This window comes from Lissotriton vulgaris, chromosome 8 (genome assembly GCF_964263255.1).
Source record: "Lissotriton vulgaris chromosome 8, aLisVul1.2, whole genome shotgun sequence".
NCBI lineage: Eukaryota > Metazoa > Chordata > Amphibia > Caudata > Salamandridae > Lissotriton > Lissotriton vulgaris.
In genome coordinates, this window is record NC_141696.1 from 465,559,591 (window position 1) to 465,580,968 (window position 21,378).

The following is a 21,378-nucleotide window of genomic DNA, read 5'->3' on the forward strand; positions in this document are numbered from 1 at the left end:
TAAGACAAGAAGGACTGGACTTAAAGAAAGAAAAAACCAAAGTGGTACGTTTAGTAGACCCAAAAAAACGTAGTTACACATGGTCGTTCAACGGGACGAAGGTGAACGAACAAGGTTCGTATAAATACCTTGGAGTAACAATATCCCAGGGAGCAAAACTAACGGAGCACAAAACTGCAATACGAGCAAAAGCCCAAAGTCTAATCTTTGCTTACCGGTTGCTAAAAACAAAAATGAATTGCCCGAACTATAGCCATCTCTTGAAGGTCATGTCGGCACAAATTTTACCATCATTATCTTACGGTCTTGACACCTGGTGCGGCAAGGAAACAGACCTACTAAACGAGCTTCAAACTAAAACCTACAAAGCAGTTTTTAACCTTCCAAAGAGTGCTTCAGCCCCGCAAGTAAAGCAACCATAAGTAGTTTAGCCAACAAGGCAGCAAGGACGAAATCTTTTCAAGAAGACAAAGCGTTACTTCTCAAGCGGCGACATGGTTGGGCCATAATCAACTCCTTCAAAGCTGGACGACCGCACGCATATTTAACCTCTCATTTTAATGTGCATATAAAAAGAGCTTTTACTGCCTATAGGATGGGAATGCACATTTCGAAAGACTTAGTACCATCGTGGAAAGGTAAACATCAGACTGAGAGTTGTAGACTTTGTGGCTATAAAACGGAATCATTAGCCCATTTCTTGTGCGTCTTTCCGGCTCTCCTGGCACAACGTCGAAGATTACTAAAACAGATATGCAACGAGTTAAAAATCCGCACCTGTAGGCAAGCGGTAACTTATTGGCTAGGAGGGAGTTCAATTATTTTGGCATGCCGGGGAACAAAATTCCTGGCAGAAGTGAATAAATGCCTGAGTCTTGTGGAACAAGGACACGGTGAAATAAGCGGTGTAATATCTCTGCCTTGATCCCAATGACTGGTAACCTTTGCACAAACACTTAATAATATTCTGACCTCTTAAAGACGGTGGGAGTTTTAACCCGTTTTAACTGTGTTATACCATTTTAACAAAGGAAGAGTCCAATCTTTTTTAGTAGCATATATTTTTGTTTCATAATATTGACATGTGGAAATTGTAATGATTTTAATTAATTATGCAATAAACCTCTTTGACTTTGACACTTTGGAATTCGCTCCCTGTTTCTATCAGAGCGATCCAGAACCATCTTGCCCTCCGCAAAGCCATGAAGACCTGGCTTTTCCCGCTCTAATTTCTTAATCCTCTCCCGCCAGGTTAACGTCCCTGGTCTATGGTGGCGCTGGGACGCCCCGTCACTGGGGCAGCTATTCGCAATACAAATCAGACTAATAATAAATAATAATATTAATCTGTAGTCCTCGATAGGTCTGCCATGCCTTCCAGACTTTTCCCCCTTTCTTGGGGCACCCTCTGCTTTTATAAATCTTTTGTTCTGCTTTCCAACACCAGTCGAAATAATTTTGCCATTCCTCCAGTGTCAGTGTGGAAGTCGCCCCCCATTTCTTTGCCACGGTCCGCTCCAACACTACCGTGGCCAATACCAGCCATTGTTTTACATGTCGTGGCCAGTCTTCATTCGCCTCAGTAATTAGGAGGAACCATTTAGACTCTAATGGAACTTCCATATCCACTACCTCTGACATTGCCTTGGCTATCTTTTTCCAGTATTCCTGAAGATCAGGCATTCCCAGAGCAGGTGGTAGAAGTAACCCTCCAACTCACAGCTTCTTTGGCATTTTGTATTTTCACTTTTCCCCAACTTGCATAATACCAACCTCGGGTAATATACTCAATGCAGAATTTTAAGCTGTAAAAGGCGGAACCTGGCTCCTATCGCCACCTCTCTTGGGCCCTGCAGTACTTCCAACAATTGCTCATCATCTAAGGCACCGAACTCTTGTTCCCATGTCTCCCACACTGTGTTCATAAGGTCTGGGGCGTTGTTGACTATTTTTTTATAGAATAAAGATATTGTCTTTTCACAAATCCGCTCTGTCGGCATCCTGTCTTCTAATGGTGCAGCCTCTTTTAGTGTTTCTCCTTCATTGATGTGTCTTTCGTAGTGCATACTCTAGCTGGGTATATCTAAGCCACTCCCCTTGTCCCGTCATGTACTCGCTTTGCAAATCTACAAATGTGATGTACGCCCCTCCTCTCCAGATGTCTTCTAGTGTCTCGATCCCTAGCAGTTACCATTTAGTGAAGCTGTCCAAGCTACTCACCTCCCTCAAGAAATCCCCTTCCCAGAGTGGCGTCATCCCTGAGAGTTTCTTCTCCCGCCCCAGGTTCTTCGAGGCCACTTTCCACACCCTCACTACTGTTTTTGTATGTGCAGGGAGATGTTTATCCATGCGCTTTTGTAGAGTAAATCCTGCGGGCCTTTTGTTCCCATGTTCAATGTCATTCATTTCCCACCAGATACCCTAAATCAATGGGTCCTGTCGTGGCCACGCCGTTGATGGCTCCAGGGCTGTACACCGTTCTTAGTAGATACTTGTTTAATACTCTTTGGTGTATTTCTCATGAGTTTCACTGTCCACAAACACTATGGTACAAAGTAAACTCTCTACATAGAGCAAACACTGTTTACAGTACCCACCCTCTACTCATATCAACTTCATTCCTCAATATAGGTTCCATAACTGTGTGTGGTTTTACACATATAAAGCTACTTGTAGTAGGGAATTCATTTTTGAATAGATGTTGAGTATTTTGGGGGGACTTGGCTTTCTCTGAAGAGTTGTATACATATTGAACAGCCTGTGAAAGGAGGATTTCCCAAATATCTGTGGTTGACTGTTAATGTGAACAAGGCTACCAGTAAGTAGTATGGTATATGGTCAATGTTGTGCATAAAACATGCTTAGCACACCCAAGGGAGTTGAAGCTGTGATGGCATTAATGATGCTTCATAATATGCTAAGCTATTTTGTACTTACTTGAAGACTTCTAATGCCATTCTAGTTTATAGAGCAGTTTGAACAGACAAACATTGAATGATGATCTCATCAGTGATGTCATAGAACATGTCATAAGTGATGTAGTATGCGAGGTCATAAGCTGTGCATGGCGGGGCCTCCTCCCCGAGCCTCATTAGGCCCCTGGGGACCCCACCCCCTAGGAAAAATGTAAATAAAAGGGGAAGGGGTTAGAGTGGAGCCACTCTCTGAGCCTTATTAGGGTTTGGGGACCCCAGTTTTGTTTTTAAATGGGAGGAGGATCTGCGTGCCAATGAGCCTTATTAGGCCTCTTATAATCTAATTCCCCAGGGCTGTATTTTTTTTATGGGGAAGAGGGCTGTGTGGCCCCCCTCTCCGAACCTCATTAGGTTCTGGACTATTTTAATCTTAAAAGGGAGGGTGGCCATGCCTATTATGGCCCTGGGGACCCCATCCCCCGGGCCTGATTTTAATATAGGTGGGTGGCCTGGTGCCCACCCAGGGAACCCGCTAACAACACGTTAGGGGGGCACGGGGGGCCCAAGGGCCTCTGAAGCATGAGCTGGCTTCCCTCATGCTCCACCAGACGTGAGCAAACACAAGTTTCACTGGGTGTGCTGGATCCATGATGCGGTTCGAGTTGACCCCGAGCAGTGTGAGTTCCTCTGGGAACTCAACCCACAGCCCTGTTATCAAGTCCACAAATGATTGGCCAGGGGAGGGAGGCTGAGACACTGAGACACTGAGAAAGGTGAGGAGTTTCCTGTATAAATTATCGATCAGAGCCGTGTACACTCAGGACTTACCGTGTTGGAAGGGAACTCTGTTTTTTATTAGGATAGTCATTTCCCTTCATCCCCTCATAAATCCAAAGTGGAAAACCTGAGTTTAGCCAAACCTAGCCAGGCAGGAGACCTTACTACCCATAAGATGAGTGTCCCACAGTAGCAAAACAGCCACCCCTAACCTTCAAGCGTATTTCAGGACTGCACACCTTTTGATCTGATCAAGGAAGCCATTCACGTTCCAAGACACTACATGGACTTGATCGCCTGTGTCTCTGGGCAAGGGATCACTCATGTTGCGCTAGGGCGGAAAATTAAGTAAGTCAGATGGGTAGTGAGAATGGCGTGCATCAAATCTCTAAAACATAAACAAGAACATGAACAAACCCCCAACACCCCCGCCCCCAATACTTCACGAACAGGAAGTATCTGTAGCGAGACTGACCATCTCCGGGTCCCGTCAGGGAACTTCACTAGGCCCGTCCGAGTGATTCTCCATACCCACAAAAGTAATTCCAATCTCTCAACAGGAGAATAAGCAACAGTTATTTTCACCTTTGGAGGGTGCAGCTACACAGCATGTGCAAACTCAAGTGGAAGATTTCTTCTTGCGAAATAATTTAAACAGAATTACATCTGTAGTGGAATGAGAAGAGAATCATTACTTTTCAACTAGTTTAAAAATCGCACTCTTCCAATCCCTAAACACATGGGCTGATAATTGTGTCGCTGTCTGTGAAAGTTTCAGAGATAGGGAATATAGGGGAGATTGGTGATTCAGGGGACAGAAGGGGTAGACAGAGGAGCAGCTTGGGCACTAGGAGGAGCAGAGCATAAGGCATGTAAATGGACACACACAAACAAGAGCTGGGATCATGGTCACATATGCTAGACCTTGGCCAGGTTAATGATTGGGACGTGGAAACTGGCATGCACAAGAATAATGACAGACCAATACCTTGACTAGAAAGGTGGATAAACACAAAATATGAATGCCAGGAAAAAGAGGAAAGTAATTCATTATTGGAGTTTTTTTGTGCAGCAGTTGTATATTAACCCATAGAAACTTTACTTATTCATATTTCACTCCCACCATTGTGTTAATTCATAACTTTAATTTTGTATTCACAGGGACAAAGCTGGTGGCTATGGAATTCAAGCACTCGGTGGAATGTTGGTTGAATATGTGCATGGAGACTTCTTGAATGTGGTGGGATTTCCCCTCAATCGCTTCTGCAAAAAGTTGGTGGAATTATACTATCCCCCACTTAAGAGCACAATTCAGCGGATCAAGCATGACTCCATTCCTTATGTGGAAACGTTTGAGAACCTGAGTGATGTCGAGAATGAAGTCTCCAATCAGCCCGAGCTTCAGCCTATCAACAAATCTGACATGAATGGAGGTCTTCTTTCATGTTCTAGTAATGCAAGAGGAAATGGTGATGCTGCCTCACAGAATAGTAATTGGGTGTCTACTGGTATTCAAAATGGACTTTTAGAGGACTGCAAAAAGCCTACTGCATTTCCGCCTTCTATCATGCAACTTTTGGATGGCTTCAGAGCATCAAAGGTATTTCCACACTGCAAAGTCAATCCCTCTTTTTTAGTTCTTTCACAGTGTTTACTTTCTAGGACACTAGCTTCACCTGCCTCTAACAATGTGATCTCTTTTTCTGTCTCTTTACTAAGTATATGCTCTATTTTGTCCTTTTCCAGCAAAATCTACTCTGAACTGTGTAATTGTGTGCAGAAATCATGCTTTCTAAAATATCTTTGGTTACAAATAAAGTAAAGAGTTTGACTTGAAATTAGTCGAAAGCCAAAATCCACTGACACATTTTTGCATGGAAACATCTTTACCACATAGTCTTTTCTACCCATGTCTTCATTACTCATGTCTTTGCTACATATGGTAAGTATAGATAAGGCAAATGTATAGGTATAGGTGGTGGTTGCCACTGGGTAGTAGATATAGTATTTTGGTTTGCTGATAACTTTGCTGCCTTTTGATAAATATTCTCAAAACTTGAAAAGTTCATTCACAACAGCTGCTTACTGGAAAGTTTTGGGGTGATCTGTGTAGCAGGGACCGAAAAAAGGAGGCGGGGGTTGGCACCCTGTCACCTATGGATAAAAATATTTAAAATGGCTGGCTCCCACTGGCACCCAGGATGGGTGGTGATGGGGCATCCAGTAGTAGCTGCTGGAGCTGTGGTGTCCCCTCCCCCCTCGTGGTCCCCAACTTTACTTATACTGTGAGTGTCTCGGGTAGGACCGGGACACACATAATAATAAGAAAATTAAAAAATGAATAATAAATGACTGTTGGGAGCAGCTCATTTATTTTTTTCACTGCTCCTGGCCAAGAGCGCCCATTAAGGCTCTTAAGGACTTATTTACATGTTTTTGCTGTATTTTGTAGTGCCCCAATCTAGCCACCAAGATGTAAATTGTAAAAAAAAATGGATACTTGCATAGCGCACTACTCACCCGCAAGGGTCTCAAGGCGCTTGTACGAATACCGCTGTGGAACCCATCCTGGCTTTCCCTGTGAGGCGTCCACTCCTGGGCACCCCCAAGGTAGAGGCCAGGCATCCTTAGTGTTGTGGGGGCTGTTGTGGAGATTAAGCAAGCTATTACCCAGAGTTGCAGAGTGAGACTCTATGATTGGAATAGGCACCGAGGCGAGAATTATCAGGTCCGTGGAATTTTGAGCCCAAGACCCGCCGAGGCGGGCAATTGAACCCTGGTCCCGGGCTAGAACTCTGCATCAGGGTCTGCCGCTCTAATCATTGTGCCACACTTCTCCATAACATGTTACAAAACTGATGCCTAGATTTGTTTTCCCTGACCTGAAGAATTGAGTCATAAAACTTGTTATTAGAATCACTCTTTCAGTGTTCTTATACCATTACTAGCAATCAAATAGGAACTTGTGTCGAGAGTATTGGGTTCTATCAACCTGAAGAATATCTCTTGAGACTAGACGTTATGCTCAGTGTTTGAAGCCTTAGGAAACGTGGTGCAAAATTCTGTTCAATAATTAAAAAAGGTTTAGAAGGAGGCACTTCTATAGAGAAACAATGACACCACTGGAAATAATCAATTAAATAGTTTCCTAGCAAAATTCCAATAATCTTAGATCAAATATGGTAGAGCCATTTGGTAGCTACCGGTAATATTGTGTGTCCTTGACTTCTCTGCAGTGTCTGCTTTAGCATTATCATGAGAGGAACTCTCCCAGATGCTCTTCTAGATAGCAGAGGACTGACCAACGACGGTCTTTTGGTTTGTCGGCTCCATTCACCTCAAACCTAATAAGTATATCTAGCCTATGCCTACTCTAATATACATTCCCATGGCCTTGCCTTTTATTTTGAGGTAAAGCTGAGTGTCTTCAGCATATTGGTGGATTTTGATGTAGTTGTCTGTTTATAGGCTGCAATGATGATGGGGAGAGGATGGAGTCTTGGTGTATGCTGCTTTAGACACAGTTTCTCATATTTATACAAATTGAATCTGGTTGGTGAGGTTGGGTATGAGCCATTGCATGACTGTCTCAGGTGCTGATCAGTGATCGAAATTGTTGAAATATCTAATTGTTTTCACCTTCCTACAGAATCTGCAAACATCACATTAACATAAGTTGTAAAAGAAAAAACACAAATTAGCTACACATTTCATTAGACACCCTTGCACAATTAATTATATGAATTGGGTTGTTTTGGAACAGTTGGAAAACATTAGCAAATCAGAGAGTATCCTCCTTGAATGAGAACCTCGCTGTGTGTATGGACTACAAACACATATGATGGGTCTCAATTAAGAGATCCCATGGGGTTCCTTTAGTTAGCAGGACCAGTGTTTTTTTCGTCACCTCAGCTACTCCGCATTGCCTCCCCAGACCATAAACATTCTGCCCAGCAATGTGTTTGTTCATTATAAAACATTTGTATCCATTATTTTATCCACTTATCTTCAACAAATCTCATCCGTTTTTATTTGCCAATATGTGCCTAATGTTTTAATCTGTCGCTTAGCCAAAACCTCAAGGTGTCTTCTCCTCTACCAGAAATTCCGGGTAGTTTGGATCAGTTTGATGGTATTTTTATGTTTGTGTGCACTTCTAACATTTTCTAATGTTTTTATATTTCGGTGTTATTAGTTCTTTAGTCATTTTATGTACCTTTCAGACTCCTCGAGAACCATGGTTTTTAGTTTCTAAACAAATATAGCAACATGTTAAATTTTGGTGGGCCTGCCCAGGAATCAGGAATTGGTTCCATCCTGGTCAGCTATCTTCCTAGGTGCGTGGTAAAGTGTTTTGAGCAGCTCACTCCAGGAATGCTCTTTGGATCAGTCGGGGAACTTGACGGTGTATTTGATCCCTGCTCAGTCCTGCAATCAGTAGCATTCAGGTTCTGGAGGAGGTGAATAGGTCTTGGACTGAGTAGGGACACATGATGATGTGAGTACATGGCCATTTACAGCCTCTGTGTAATACAGGCAAAATCAACTATGGCAAACTATTTACAGTACCAATTCTCCCTACAGTGTGACACTACTGGGCACCCTACCCCCCTGAAAATCCCTTTGAGGCACCAGACGTCCACTAAATAAGTAGGCGCTTATTTTAACTAGCCGTAAATGTGCATGTCTGTAGTATGCATTAAACCTCTTATGTATTGCTTGTGTTTGCAGTGTTTTCACTTTGTTTGTATTTGCTTAGAAGACACTGACATATGCACCAGCTTCTGTTTTAATCCTATGGCCTCACAGCACACACATCACCTTTCTGTTTTTCCCCTTATGCGGATAGTACTAGAACCATTTGGACCATACTCATTGTCCCCTGTTTAAGAAAGGTTATTATGGTAGTGTATCGTGTATGTCTTTGGCTTGTTCTGTATAAATAACCAGCCGCCCTTTCCCAAAAAGGTATTAATTGAGACCTACTGATTATGGTGCATGGCAGAAACTCGTTATTCACAATGAAGGCCAAGGAGTGAAAGTAACTCCGACTAGCCCATTTTCCCCAGTTTTTAACCTTTTCAGGCGGTTCCGAAAATAAATCCTGATTTGTGGACCGCCTGGACAATTTGAAAGATTACCTGTATAGATCCCACACTTTTTTCCTCAAAAAGTGCTCCTTTGTAAGGAAAGAGGTCGCAGCATGCCCCGACCCTCAGAGGGCCAGGAAGAACTCTATGGTGAAGTATGTCACTGGATAACATTCAGTAACTGAGAGTTCCTTTAAGGAATAAATCTTTAATTTGATTTGATATTATATTTGTAAAGGGCAAACTAATGTCCGGAGGCGTCTAGATGCCGCCCACTCTAAGCATAGAGTTGCCCAATTTAGGAAGTGTAAGTAGATAGAAATGAACGGCAAACAAGACTGGGTGGTCTTACTGCTTACAAAGCCAAGTTTTGAGTGCTTTCCTAATAGCTAGCAGATCAGGGGAGGACTTCAGGTGGGAGGGCAGGGTGTTCTAGAGTTGGGAGGTGGTGGAGACAAAACTCCTGCCACCCCACCCCTCGAGTCGGTGCCTTGGGACTTTGAATAGGTTAGCTGAAGAGGAGAGAAGCTCTCTTTGAGTGGTGTGCCAGTAAAACTGGCATTGTAGATAAGAGGGAAGTTCCTGATGACATTACAGAGGGCTTTAACATCAATCCACTTTTTCATAGGGAGCTAGTGGAGATTGAAAAGAGCTGGACTTGTGGACTGCCTCCTGGGAATTTTTATCAGTAGTCGGGCAGCCGCATTCAGAAGAGCCTGAAGTCTGGTCAAAAGACCCTTATATAGGCAGACAAGGTAGCCATTGTAATAATCCAGTCTGAACAGGATGAGGGTGGAGACCACAGTTTTCTGCAGGATCTGAGGAATGAACAGGCAGATTTTTTTTAAACTATTTTTAGAAATGAAGATAGAAGAAGAGTTCGCATTAATGTAAAAGTTAATTTTGTGTCAAAAATGACACCTACGTTCTTGGCCTTTGTGGCTGAAGTGGGCAGATGTTCCAGCTCTTGGGGCCACCAGTTGGGTGTCTAAAAGGAGCCAATGGAACCAAAAAGCAGAACCTCAGTCTTTTCTGAGCTCAGCTTCAAGCAGTTTTCCAGCATCCATTCACTGATCTGCTGCATGCACTTATAAAACCTAGATGCAGTGTCTTGGATGTTGCTGGTTATTAAGACAATAATCTGGGTGTTGTCCGTGTATATTCAGTGGACCCACTCTAGATGACTCGAGGCAGACTCTCTCTTGATTGTGACACTGTATATGAGGAGTGTGATTTAAGAACTTTGTTTCCCTTTTTCTTCCCTCGCTTGAATTTTGGCATTTTACACCTATTCAAGGATAATCACTGGCTGGGCCAAGCTAGAGAGCCAATGCAAATTAGTCTCCAGGAACGTCAGACATGGGAAAGGTAACTTTCTAAAAGTAACGGTTCCTTAATATTTATTAACAAACTGACATCTCTATTGAATTATGTTTTTACCTGTCAAAAGGGTTTATTGAGACAGGCTGCATTGCATGTTTTGCACTGTTACAGTCCGGCTGTAGTAGTAAGCTGAAGCCATGTTTGCACTGCCACTGTAGTGGATGGCCCAGTAGCTGCTGCAGTCCATTAGTTGCTTGACTACTGTAAAAGGCTCTGGTAATGGGCAATGGTATGATACTTCAATTACAGGTTTAGCTTCCCCCAGAGGCAGCGTATCTATAATTTGTTTTACAATTATACTAAGTTCACATGCACAGTATTCAGTTTTAGACCTGCCGCTTGTGGTAGCTGAATCTCATTAATCTCAACGGCTCTAAATGTATGGTGGATGTATATGAAATAGTGGAAGAAATGGTCCCTGGAAATGCATACAATCTAGCAAATCCTCCATTTACCCGTTAAGAAGTTACATAGATTTGTGCCATTACAGTTGGGTCCTGTAGTGTGAATACAGATGAAGTGTATCAAGACTGAGAGCATTTTATTTTAATTCTTTATTTTGAGAGTTTTATAAAGCACAAACATGACCCAAAGGTATTACAGTGCTGTACAGAGCAAAGACAGTTGTGTTACATACACAAGAAAATAAACATCTTACAAAACAACAGGAGCATCTCATTGATATGTAATATAGATTTGTCTGCCCACACGTTATGGAAAGTATGTTACATCAGCACTACTAGGTTAATTGTCCTCATGGTCTGATCATAGTTCACCTGCAATGATGTTGCTGGTTTGTGGTGTAGATAACCAAGTGTTGTAGTGTGCTTACATTGCTGACTCAAGGTTTCATTCCACCTGGGAGGAATATATTAAATAATATCCTGTTGACCTCTCTTTTGAAATCCCTGGTCTGTGGGATCAGCAGAGTCTCCGGTGGTAGAGAGGTCCATATTTTAGAGTTTGAGCAGGAGAAAGCACAAGCTTTGGGATTTCAGTGATTTTCTTTTGTAAAAGGGAGCAAAAAGATGACTGAGATCATTTTACACCAGGTGGCTTTATTTTTCGACCTCTTAGGTCGGGGGTTAATTTTGGAACTGTTGAAAACTGTGTTATTTCAGGGGGTGAGAATGAGTCTGAACTTCTTTTCATACTCGTCAATGAGTCGTCATTGATTGATTGACGTTCTTATTTTCTCTTCGAAAAAAATTGGATAATATCTTTGTCCTCAACCAAGCAGTTGCTAATGGTTAAGGAGTTCTCGACGCTAGACTGTTGTTTCACTATTGTAAAGAGTTTGCATGGCGAGTTTTTAGTGTCATGTAGTTGCAATCTAAAGTGTGATGCTTAGGCTTTCCACATTTTCTTCTTGTATTTGTTTTTCATTCTGACATATCTCTTATTGATGTGTTATTGAGAGGTCTTGTCTCCAGTGCTTTTCTTCTAATTTCAGTTTCCTCCTTGTATCATTTAGGTCCTGGTTGTACCATTGGTGAAACAATTTGTTTGACTCTTTTCAGGCAGGGTGGTGCTACCTCACCCATTATGTTTAACATTGTCTGGGTGTAGGGAACAGTAAGTGCATTCACATCCTGTACTTCCTCTGAAGGGATAAGGTTTTTCTATCATAATAAGGCTAGAATGTCTTTGTTTATGTTTTTCATGTCTCTGACCGAATGCTTGCTTTTGAATTGTTGACCTTTCAGTTTAAGTGTTTGTGCTGTGACTACTATGATCTGGTAGTTGTCTGACCAATCTATTGAGATGTTGGATTTGATGTTTAGCATCTCACCTTTGGATACTATGCGATCCAATAGGGCCCCTTTGGTTTGTGTACAGTGCAGGCTTGAACTAGGTTTTGATCAGTGGAAAGTTTTTTTAGAGTGGTCATTACTCCAGCGGAGTCTGAATTCCCCTAGGAAGATGGCATTTGGGTGTTGGATGGAGTGAACGGAAATTGTTTCAATAATTTGTTCAAGAAAGTCTATTTTACCCCCATGTGGGTGGTATATGTGGTGTAATTTTGCCAGTAAATGTAAATGTAAATGTGGGGTATTTCTAAAGCGCACTGTTACTCTAACCGAGTGTCCTGGCGCTGCAGACCGCTGGGGAACCCGTCCTGGTTTTTCCCTGTGAGATGGTCCCTTACTGGGTATCTCCAGGGTGAAACCAGGCATCCCTGGCGTCTGTATGGGGCCGTTGTAGAGATGAGGCAAGCTTAATGCCCAGAGTTACCGAGTGTGTTCCCAGGTTAGAGTAGGCACGGAGTTGAGAATTATCAAGTCCGTTGACCCCTGGTCCACAACCCTGCCGCGTCGGGAATTGAACCCTGGTCCCGGGCCGTTCTCTGCTTACAGGTCTGCCGCCTCTAACCAGTGAGCCACACCTCTCCACCCAGTGATCTATTTGATGTAAAAAGCTTGATTCCCATGCATTCGCAGGATGTTAAGTTAGATACCAGGACAGAATGGATCTGGAGGTAGTTGCGAAAAATCACAGCTACACCTCTGCCATGCCTTTCGGGGCAGTGAAGTCTTTTTATGTTGTGGTTTAGGAGTTGTAGGATATCCAAGAGGGGAGAATAGTCATTTAACCAGGTTTAGCTTAGTCAAGCTGTATCTAGTTCAAGTGATTATGCCTGTGGCATGTTTGCCTGCTGATTGCAGTTGAGTAGCAGGCATTTTGGGTCCTATGTTGGGGTTGTTGGAGAGTTAGAGGGATTCAGGATGCATGGGACTGATAACTTGTCCTTTCGGTTTTCGGCTTAAAACTTGATGCAGAAGTGAGACTACTTTAGGCATGAAACAATAGGGTTCTTTCCCATGAACAAGGCAGATGCAACATAGTTATCAGAGATCTGATGGCCCTTCTTGGGGGTTTAAATTACTTCTATGAAATTCCCAATTTTTACTACCAGTTTCCAATACATCAGTGCAGGTGTTATTAAAGTGGAGTACATTATAGTTACGATGTTGTGTGTTGGTAATACCAGTGAGAAATTTCCCTATTCTTTTTAACCTTACAAGGCAGTGGTTTTTAAGTCTGGGTGAACTATAAAAAGAACTAGGGTGCTACAATCTGGGCAGATTCAAGGTACCTGTCGCAATCTTTATTGTTAGGAAAATTCATAGGAGTTTCTTTATCTAATATCCACATTTAACGTGAAGTGTACCCCTGCATAGTGCAGTCAGGGTAATATTTCTGTTGGCAAAGCTCTGTCACACCAAATGCAAGCAAAACTGTACCTTTTGGTTCTCCTGCCCTGCTTATGAACATGGGTACAAGTAATTAGTACTGCTGTGAACAAAGCATTTACCTGCTAAGTGGTAGACCTACACCGAGTGCTGTAGGTGGGGGGTTCGGTTCAGTCTTATCATGGATCAAAATCAGTCGCTTCATTATTCAGATGAAATGGTTAGCAGGTAAAATAAGGCTTTAAATTAATTAAATAAAACCTACCTGCCCTGCAATATGCAGAAAGAGCCAGTAAAGTTAAGAATCAGCGTTGCTGTCTTATGCTCTCTTCAGCTGTAGTTGTAGCAGAATAAGCAGCTTCACAATTTGCTCCATGTTGTAAGCTGTAACACTTGGATTGGTAGTTGGGGGTTGTGAAGAAGCTATTGTGAATAAATAGCCAAATTCTGTGTGTAACCCTTGTATACAGACCCCCAGGGTCCTGCACGAATTTCACCAGTGACATCACTGACTTCATTTCACCATTCATCATCAATGCCAACACCTTCATCTGTCTCAGAGACCTTAACTTTCACCTAGAAGATCACACTGGCACAAATTATATGGCCCTTTAAGGTAACCATGGCCTCAACCAGCACATTAACAAACCCACCCACATTGACAGACACCTGTTGGACCTGATTCTCTCCTCAATCAGTAAGATCACAGTCAACAAGCCAGCAACTATGATCTGGACGGACCGCACACTCAGTTTCAGCATATACATCCCACAACCGCACAGACCTACCACCACCGTAACTGCCCTCCCCAGCTGGAAATGCTTCCGCCCTCCCGAGCACTGACTCAAACACACCAGCGACTTGCTGAAAGCCATAAAAAACATCCACAGCTATATCACCGCAAGTTCCAACACCCTGGCTCCCCTCAAGTGCAACCCAAAGGCAAGAGTTTGACCACAGGTCCTCTCATACACAGAGGAACTCGGGCTGACAAAACATCACTGCAAGAATTCCACAAGAAGGAGAAGAGCTGTCTTTTTAATTAAACCACCTAAAATAGGCAGGGCTAGTTACACACGCATGTGCTTAGCACTAGGATACCCTAGGGGGCGACAGTGTGCTTTACAAATTCACATAACATAACACTCAATAAATGCCCTAGATGACTGTGCTTATATTTCCCTCGTGCCATACTGGTCAACTCCGAAATTCATTAAGTCTTGATATATTTGATATAATTTGTAGATCATCTGTACCGCAGCCCTGAATTAATTGTGTCCCACATAGGAAACTATAGTTTGCTTGTTCCTAAATGTTGAGTGTCCATAGGTCCTTACAAAGTTGTATTGTGTGCCAAATAATGTATTCCCCTTTAAGGATTGTACTTCTTGGAACCAGTATGGTAGCTTCTAGTTGTGTTATTGGCATAGCATAGATTTTGTTGGGCTTCTTGAAAACCATGATTTTCAGACTTTGAAGAAAAAGACCTCTCTTTAGACACTTAATGATAGTCCCTCAAGTCTAGACTCTACTACATATAGGGATTAGTGTCCCTCAGATGTAATTCTCTAGAAGAGTCATTCCAGGAGCTTCTGTTGCATTTCACTTGGTTGCTGGTTATTGATCCATCAACACTGCCACTTCTAAGTGGATCAATCACTGGCACATGTTCAGTAAAGGCAGGTAGGTCATTGAAACATAATTCTGCATGACTCTTAACGTCCACAGCCTGATCCTTAATGCTAACACTACTTACTTACCTTTATGTTTTGTCTCATGCCAATCTTCATCAACAGCGCACCGATTAGTCTACCACCTGTCGTAATTCAAAAACCACCTGTTCCTTTTGCTTTGTTGCAACAGATCTTGCAGTGAGAAACAACTCTCTTCCTTCCTGCCCCTCTGAAACATCATGTTTATTTAATTTGTGCTTCATTTCACAGTATGTTTTGCAAGTTGATGGTCACTCATTCAATGCCAGTTAAAAAGTCTTATTTACCTCCCCAATTTTGTTCTTATTTAAATTCTGCAGAATACATTGAGCTCTGTGATCACCTACTAATTCCTTTGTCATCAGTAAAATAAAATGAGTTGCATTTTGTGCTATATCTGAGCATAATTGGCCTATTGTTGCTGATCTACAATTTTAGGTAGAATGCACATCTGTTGTGCAACACTTGTACAGTTTACTCTGCATCCTCAATTTCCATTGATTTTAGTGCTTGTGTTTGTGTTTTTTACATGGTCTCTCTGGTTTGTTTTTTATCTGCACAGGTACTGTTTGTAGCATGTAAAATGAAAGTATTCGATGAGTTAAAATGTAAAGGTGCTCTCAGTGCTGAGAGCATTTCAAGACTGATGCACACCTCAATTCGTGGAACAGAAAGACTTCTCGATGCCTGTGTGGCCTTAGAGCTTTTGGAGAAGAAAAATCAAGGTGATTTTATAAATCTCAAATTTGTTTTTCGTTATGTAATGTTGCTTGGATCATCTGCTGCAACCTGTGATGATACTCAGCCACAGTTAGCTGGTTTTGGCCTTAATTTTACTGAAATTGAACCATCTGGAAGATGATTGGAATTTGTCTTTGTATGCTGCTGCTATATCTCCCAGCCTTTCATATAACCAAGTGTTTAAGATATTCAGAATGTGAGGGATAAAAGGCTATTTGTTAGTTTTAAAAAAATGAAACAGAAGCAAAAATCAACCTTGTTACTACTGTAACATCTTGCTTTAGCACACACGATGACCAAATAAGTTGGGCCTGCTATTTGAATCATTTTCATATGCTTAGAGAATCGTCTTGTTTCACTACGCCTCTCTTGACAACTCTTCTCTTAGTACAGCACTTGTATCATTTTATTAGGTCTCGCCTAGGCTGCGCATGTGCCGTCTTTTGAGACATGCTGTATCTGGAATATGGACTTTAAGCACCATCCATATTTTTAATTGGCCCCTTTGACAGTTCTTTGTAAATGCCAATTTGTCTTTGATTCATTTGCTTAGCAGTCCCTCCTTTTCTACTGTTTTAACATTGCATGAGGACTGCCCCTGTTACATGTGCTCTTGATGTTATTTATTAGACTTTGTGAGCACCTTTTTTTTTTGCTTGCATTGGCTTGCGCTCAGTTGATGGCTTTCCGTGTCTCCTTTCTTCAGCATGCACCGCTTCACTGGCACCACTTCATTTTTACAGACCCACCGGAGTAGCCGACTTCCGATGTTCAAAGTCGCTGCTCTCTTGTTTTCGTTCTTGTCTCTTGCCCGTCCCTGCTCGCAGTTCCATTAATCACTTAATCTCCCCAGTGCTGTCCCCACACCACCACCCGCCCATCGCTGCTTGTTTATTTTTGCTTCCCCCCTCCTGCTACACATTATGAGCCCCCACCCACCCTCCAAGCACAAATGCAGCTTTTCCTTTAATCAGGCGGCACCTTGTCCCCCTTCCTCCTCCAGCAGCATTTACTGCTCTGCCCGACCTCCTCCCTTCTCTTTCAGGGGTCTTCCTGCTCCACAATGGCCACCAGGAAGTTGGGCTCCCGGCTGGAGCCCAAGTGATGCCACTGCCATGGCAGAAGCTCCTCACCAAGGCTGCTGCTTCCCCCCCGTCCGATTCCGGCTCTCTACATCTCCACAAACAACCTGGTGCTCCACTGTGAGCATGGGGACCCGCAGCACTGCTCTGACAGTAACGAACTGCTACCCTTCTTCTGCCAGTCTGTAGCCTGCTGCATGTGCAGTAAGATCACATCGCCAACTGTTTACAATCTGTTTTGGGGAAGATGGGATTCTCAGCATAGATAGCCTTAACATGTAAAGGCATCATGCCTACACACACGTACGCCTCTGTGCAAAAGGTTCTTTAGTGTTTTTTATCACATTGATATATGTTTTTGTTGCTCATGGCAGTATGTTGTAGATGAAAAGATCAATCCATTAGACACTTCTTAATAAGATATGAGACGTTTATTCTCAGCACAGAAACAAACGTGCATCTCACCATCTGGCCAGGCTCCAACTGCCATGGCTAGAAAGGCCAGCTGGGTGAAAATACAACTAAGAACATTCACAGTATTCTAGAAGTAATAAAATACCAAATTACATAAAGAACAGACTACACAACACTGTAAGATTAAAATCATATTTACAACACATCTCCCTCCCTTGGAACTCTGAGAAGGAAAACAAATTAAAATGATACATCAAAGAGTCAACGAATATAATCATCCAAATAAACAGGTGGACGACGAGAACGTGAACTCCTAACACTGTTATTTGTTAAATCGTTGTACAATGAGAAATTATTTTGAGCCATATAACTTTGACTTTGAACACCAAGATTATGCGAGGCATCACCATCACCTTCCTCCCTCCTAATTTCTGACAAAAATGGAGCATTCACATTACTTTGAGTAGATAACATATAACCATTACTATTTGAAAACTTTTCAGAAGCTCCATCATTAGGCTTGGCATTAGAACACTTTTGATATAAAGCAACTCTGCGATAATTCCACTTCTCTCCGTTCTCAAGAAGAACATAAAGTGAAAATACTTGTTTTACAATGATTGGACCCCTAAACTTTGAAAGTCCCTTTGAGATTCTCCCAGGTTTAACTTTTACAAGATCACCCACTGAAATTGACACAGAAAACTTATCTGTCATTATTTGTGAGGAAAATTTTTCATTTTGGTTCTTTAACCAAGACGGTGTCAATTTTGTATTTGGAGATCTACCTCGCAATAATTCAAAAGGAGATTTGAGATCTTGCTTGGGAGGAGTAGAGCGATATGCCCAAACCATTTCCTGAACTTTATCATTTGAAAAACAACCCAAAGCACATATCATTTGGATTATACCCTTTACCAATCTGTTCACTCTTTCACAAATTCCATTACTCTGTGGGTTATACAGGCTGGTCCGATGATAAGTTATACCACAACTCTCTAGAAACAATTTCATTTTGTTGGACATCAGTTGTGTCCCCTTGTCAGTTATAAGAACAGAAGGGAAACCTTCGTCAATAAATACACCTTTGAGAAAGTTAATTGTAGAGTCAGTGGTGATTTCTCTAACAAAACTTACTGTGAGCCATTTAGAAAAATTGTCTACTACCACAATTGCAAAGCTTTGATTAAACGGCAGTTCATCCATTGGCCCTATGAAATCCAGGCAAATACTTTGCCATGGTTGGTCAGATGAGGATATTTTCCCAACTCCTTGAGCACCCACTATTATTAGCCTCTTTTCTCCTTGTTTACAATAACTACAATGTTCAACACATGGCACCGCATCTGCATCAATAGAAGGCCACCAGAAATTCACTTTTATTCTACCCTGGGTGAGAGTTTGGCCTAAATGCCCCTCATGAGCCAGGCTGAGAAGTTGGTGTCTTAAAGAATGAGGTGGAACAAATCTATCTCCCCTCATTAGAACAACACCATTAGAAACCGATAACTCATCCAACACCTAATGAATGGTCTTACAGAAGGTTCAACTGTACTCTCTCGCCTGGTGCCTAATTTGATGAGATCCATGACCTTCTGCAAAATCAAATCATTCTTCATACCAGAACACCACTCTTCTTTAGTAAATGAACCTTCACCAAGGGATATAACATCTTGAAAGAAAGCAACTGCACCTTCTTCTTGTGATTCTAAAGTAACATCACCAATTTTTTTATCCTGAACTGGAAGTCTGGATAGGTAGTTTGCCTGAATGTTTTTCCAACCCTGAATAAAATGCAAATCAAATTGAAAATCCTGCAACCTTGAAGCCAGCCTCGCCAATCTGGGTGAACCCTTTCCTGCACCACCAGGAGCTAACACGTTCACTAAAGGTTTGTGATCCGACTGTAACAAAAATTTGGTACCCCACAAATACCTCCAGACCGCAGCAAGCGCCTCCCTTTCTATCGCTGAGTAATTTCGCTCAGAAGAGGTTAGTGGTCGAGAAGCAAAAGCTATAGTTTTCTCTTCATTCCCATGTCTTTGTAAAAGCACAGCACCTAAACCAATGCTGCTTGCATCCACCATAAGAATTGAAGTACGCTTAATAACAAATGGCGTCAACACCTTAGCATTAGACAACTCACTTTTAATATGATTGAAACAACTTGTGTGTTCCACACCCCACACAAACCTTACACCTTTTTTTTAATAAACTCCTCAGAACAGCAGTCTTGCTTGAAAAATCTCTCACAAATTTGGCGTAAAATTCAATCAACCCCATAAAGGATCTCAGTGGATCTTTGTCCACCGGACACGGGGCTGATTCAATCGCTGACAACAAGTTTTTTGGGGGTTTAACTCCATCTGCCGTGAGTACAAAGCCCAAATACTCTATTTCCTGTACTAAAAATTTGCATTTCTACTTGCGAAGTGAGAGTCCAGCCTCATCTATCCTAGATAACACAAGATTAAGTACTTCATTATGCTCACCTATAGTATCTCCAAAAATCAGTATGTCATCTTGAAAAAATAGCACTTTCCCTATACCCTTGAAAATTTCCAAAACCATTCTCTGAAAGACACTAGCCGCAGATATCAGGCCAAAGGGTATCCTGGTCAATTGAAAGGTTCCCTCACCAGTTATAAAGGCTGTGAGATGTTTCTACTCTTCATGGAGACGAATCTGGTGATATGCATGCTTAAGATCAAGTTCACTGAAAAATTTAGCTCCCTGCAACGTTGTAACCAGTTCACCTATATTAGGCAACAGAAAGACATCAGCTACAACGCTTTTATTTCAGGATCTAAGGTCCACACAGAATCTAATTTGTTTATCAGCCTTTTGAGTAATAACCACCTGAGAAATTCACGTGGAAGCTTCAACTGGTTCAATTATCCTCCCTTTAAGCATTTCTTCAATGACACCTTTGACATCCTCCCTTACTGCAATAGGCACCCTTCTAGCTTTGTGTTGACTTGGAATTGCATTCTCTTTCAACAAAATTTTATGTACGTAGCCTTTCAGCTCCCCCAACTCATCTCTGAAAACATTTTTGAAATTAAGTAAAATGTCATTGATGCTAAAATCATCAACAACCATTACTTGTTCTTCAGCTCTGGGATTGACTATAATATGAAGATCCTACTGATGCATCCAACCCAAAATGGCTGGACCATCAACTGATACGTACACTTTCCCAACTGCTGTTCTATTATTAAAACATATGTTACTCTCAAAATAGCCAAGTAAATCAATTCTTTCTCCTTGGTAGCCTGAAGGAGAAATGTCACTACTTAAAAGTGATTTTTTACCCCAGACTTGTTTCAACCTTGATTCTGGAATAATGATCCATCTTGAACCCGAATCAACCATTAGACTGATATTTTTGTTATCAATAACAAATTCTGCTTTTGGACGCTGTTCTCTCTTTTCTTAGCATACACCTACATTTGTGTCTTCTAAAACCAACATTTTATTCAAATCTCTTTTTATGTCATTCTGATCATCTACTACAGCTACTTGGACTTTTGTCAAATGCAAAATGCCCTGTTTTGTCACACTTCAAGCACTCTTTATTGTTTGCAAAACAAAGTTTTGCATCGGAGTTATGAGCATTGCTGCCACACCTTCAACATATTTTGCTCTGGCTTTTGTTGTTAAAATTTTTCTTCTGCAATACATACCCTTTTTTCTTAACTAAAGCTACTGCACCTCCTTCGTTATCACTATTGTCACTATACATTGAACTCTTATCAGATAACTCAGCAATTTTCTGCACAGAACCACTTTTATGTAATTCTCTCATGCATTTCTCAGATTCTTCTACTATTTTCGCTAGATCAATAGCAACTTTTAATGTTGGATTTTTTGCTGCCCACAACCTCTCCCGTATTTTACGATTATTACACTGAACAATCAATTGGTCACGTATTAACTCATCGGTCATCTGACCAAAATTACATTTCACTGATAACTCACTTAAACGGGCAACAAAATCGTCAATAGACTCTTCTTCACGTTGCTTGTTCTTGTAAAACTTGTATCTGTTCAACACCAGGTTCTCTTCT

At 41.8% G+C, this 21,378-nt stretch overlaps 1 protein-coding gene across 5 annotated transcripts in view; it reads left to right on the plus strand.

The window, feature by feature from the left end:
* Nucleotides 1-21,378, plus strand: part of ASMTL (acetylserotonin O-methyltransferase like) — a 329,012-nt gene that overhangs the window by 206,567 nt on the left and 101,067 nt on the right. For all 5 annotated transcript variants that reach the window (XM_086934246.1, XM_086934245.1, XM_086934244.1 and 2 more), the window contains 2 exons: nucleotides 4,854-5,292; nucleotides 15,634-15,796. In XM_086934246.1, coding sequence (XP_086790372.1) covers nucleotides 4,854-5,292; nucleotides 15,634-15,796 — 602 coding nt within the window. The remainder of the gene's footprint in view (nucleotides 1-4,853; nucleotides 5,293-15,633; nucleotides 15,797-21,378) is intronic.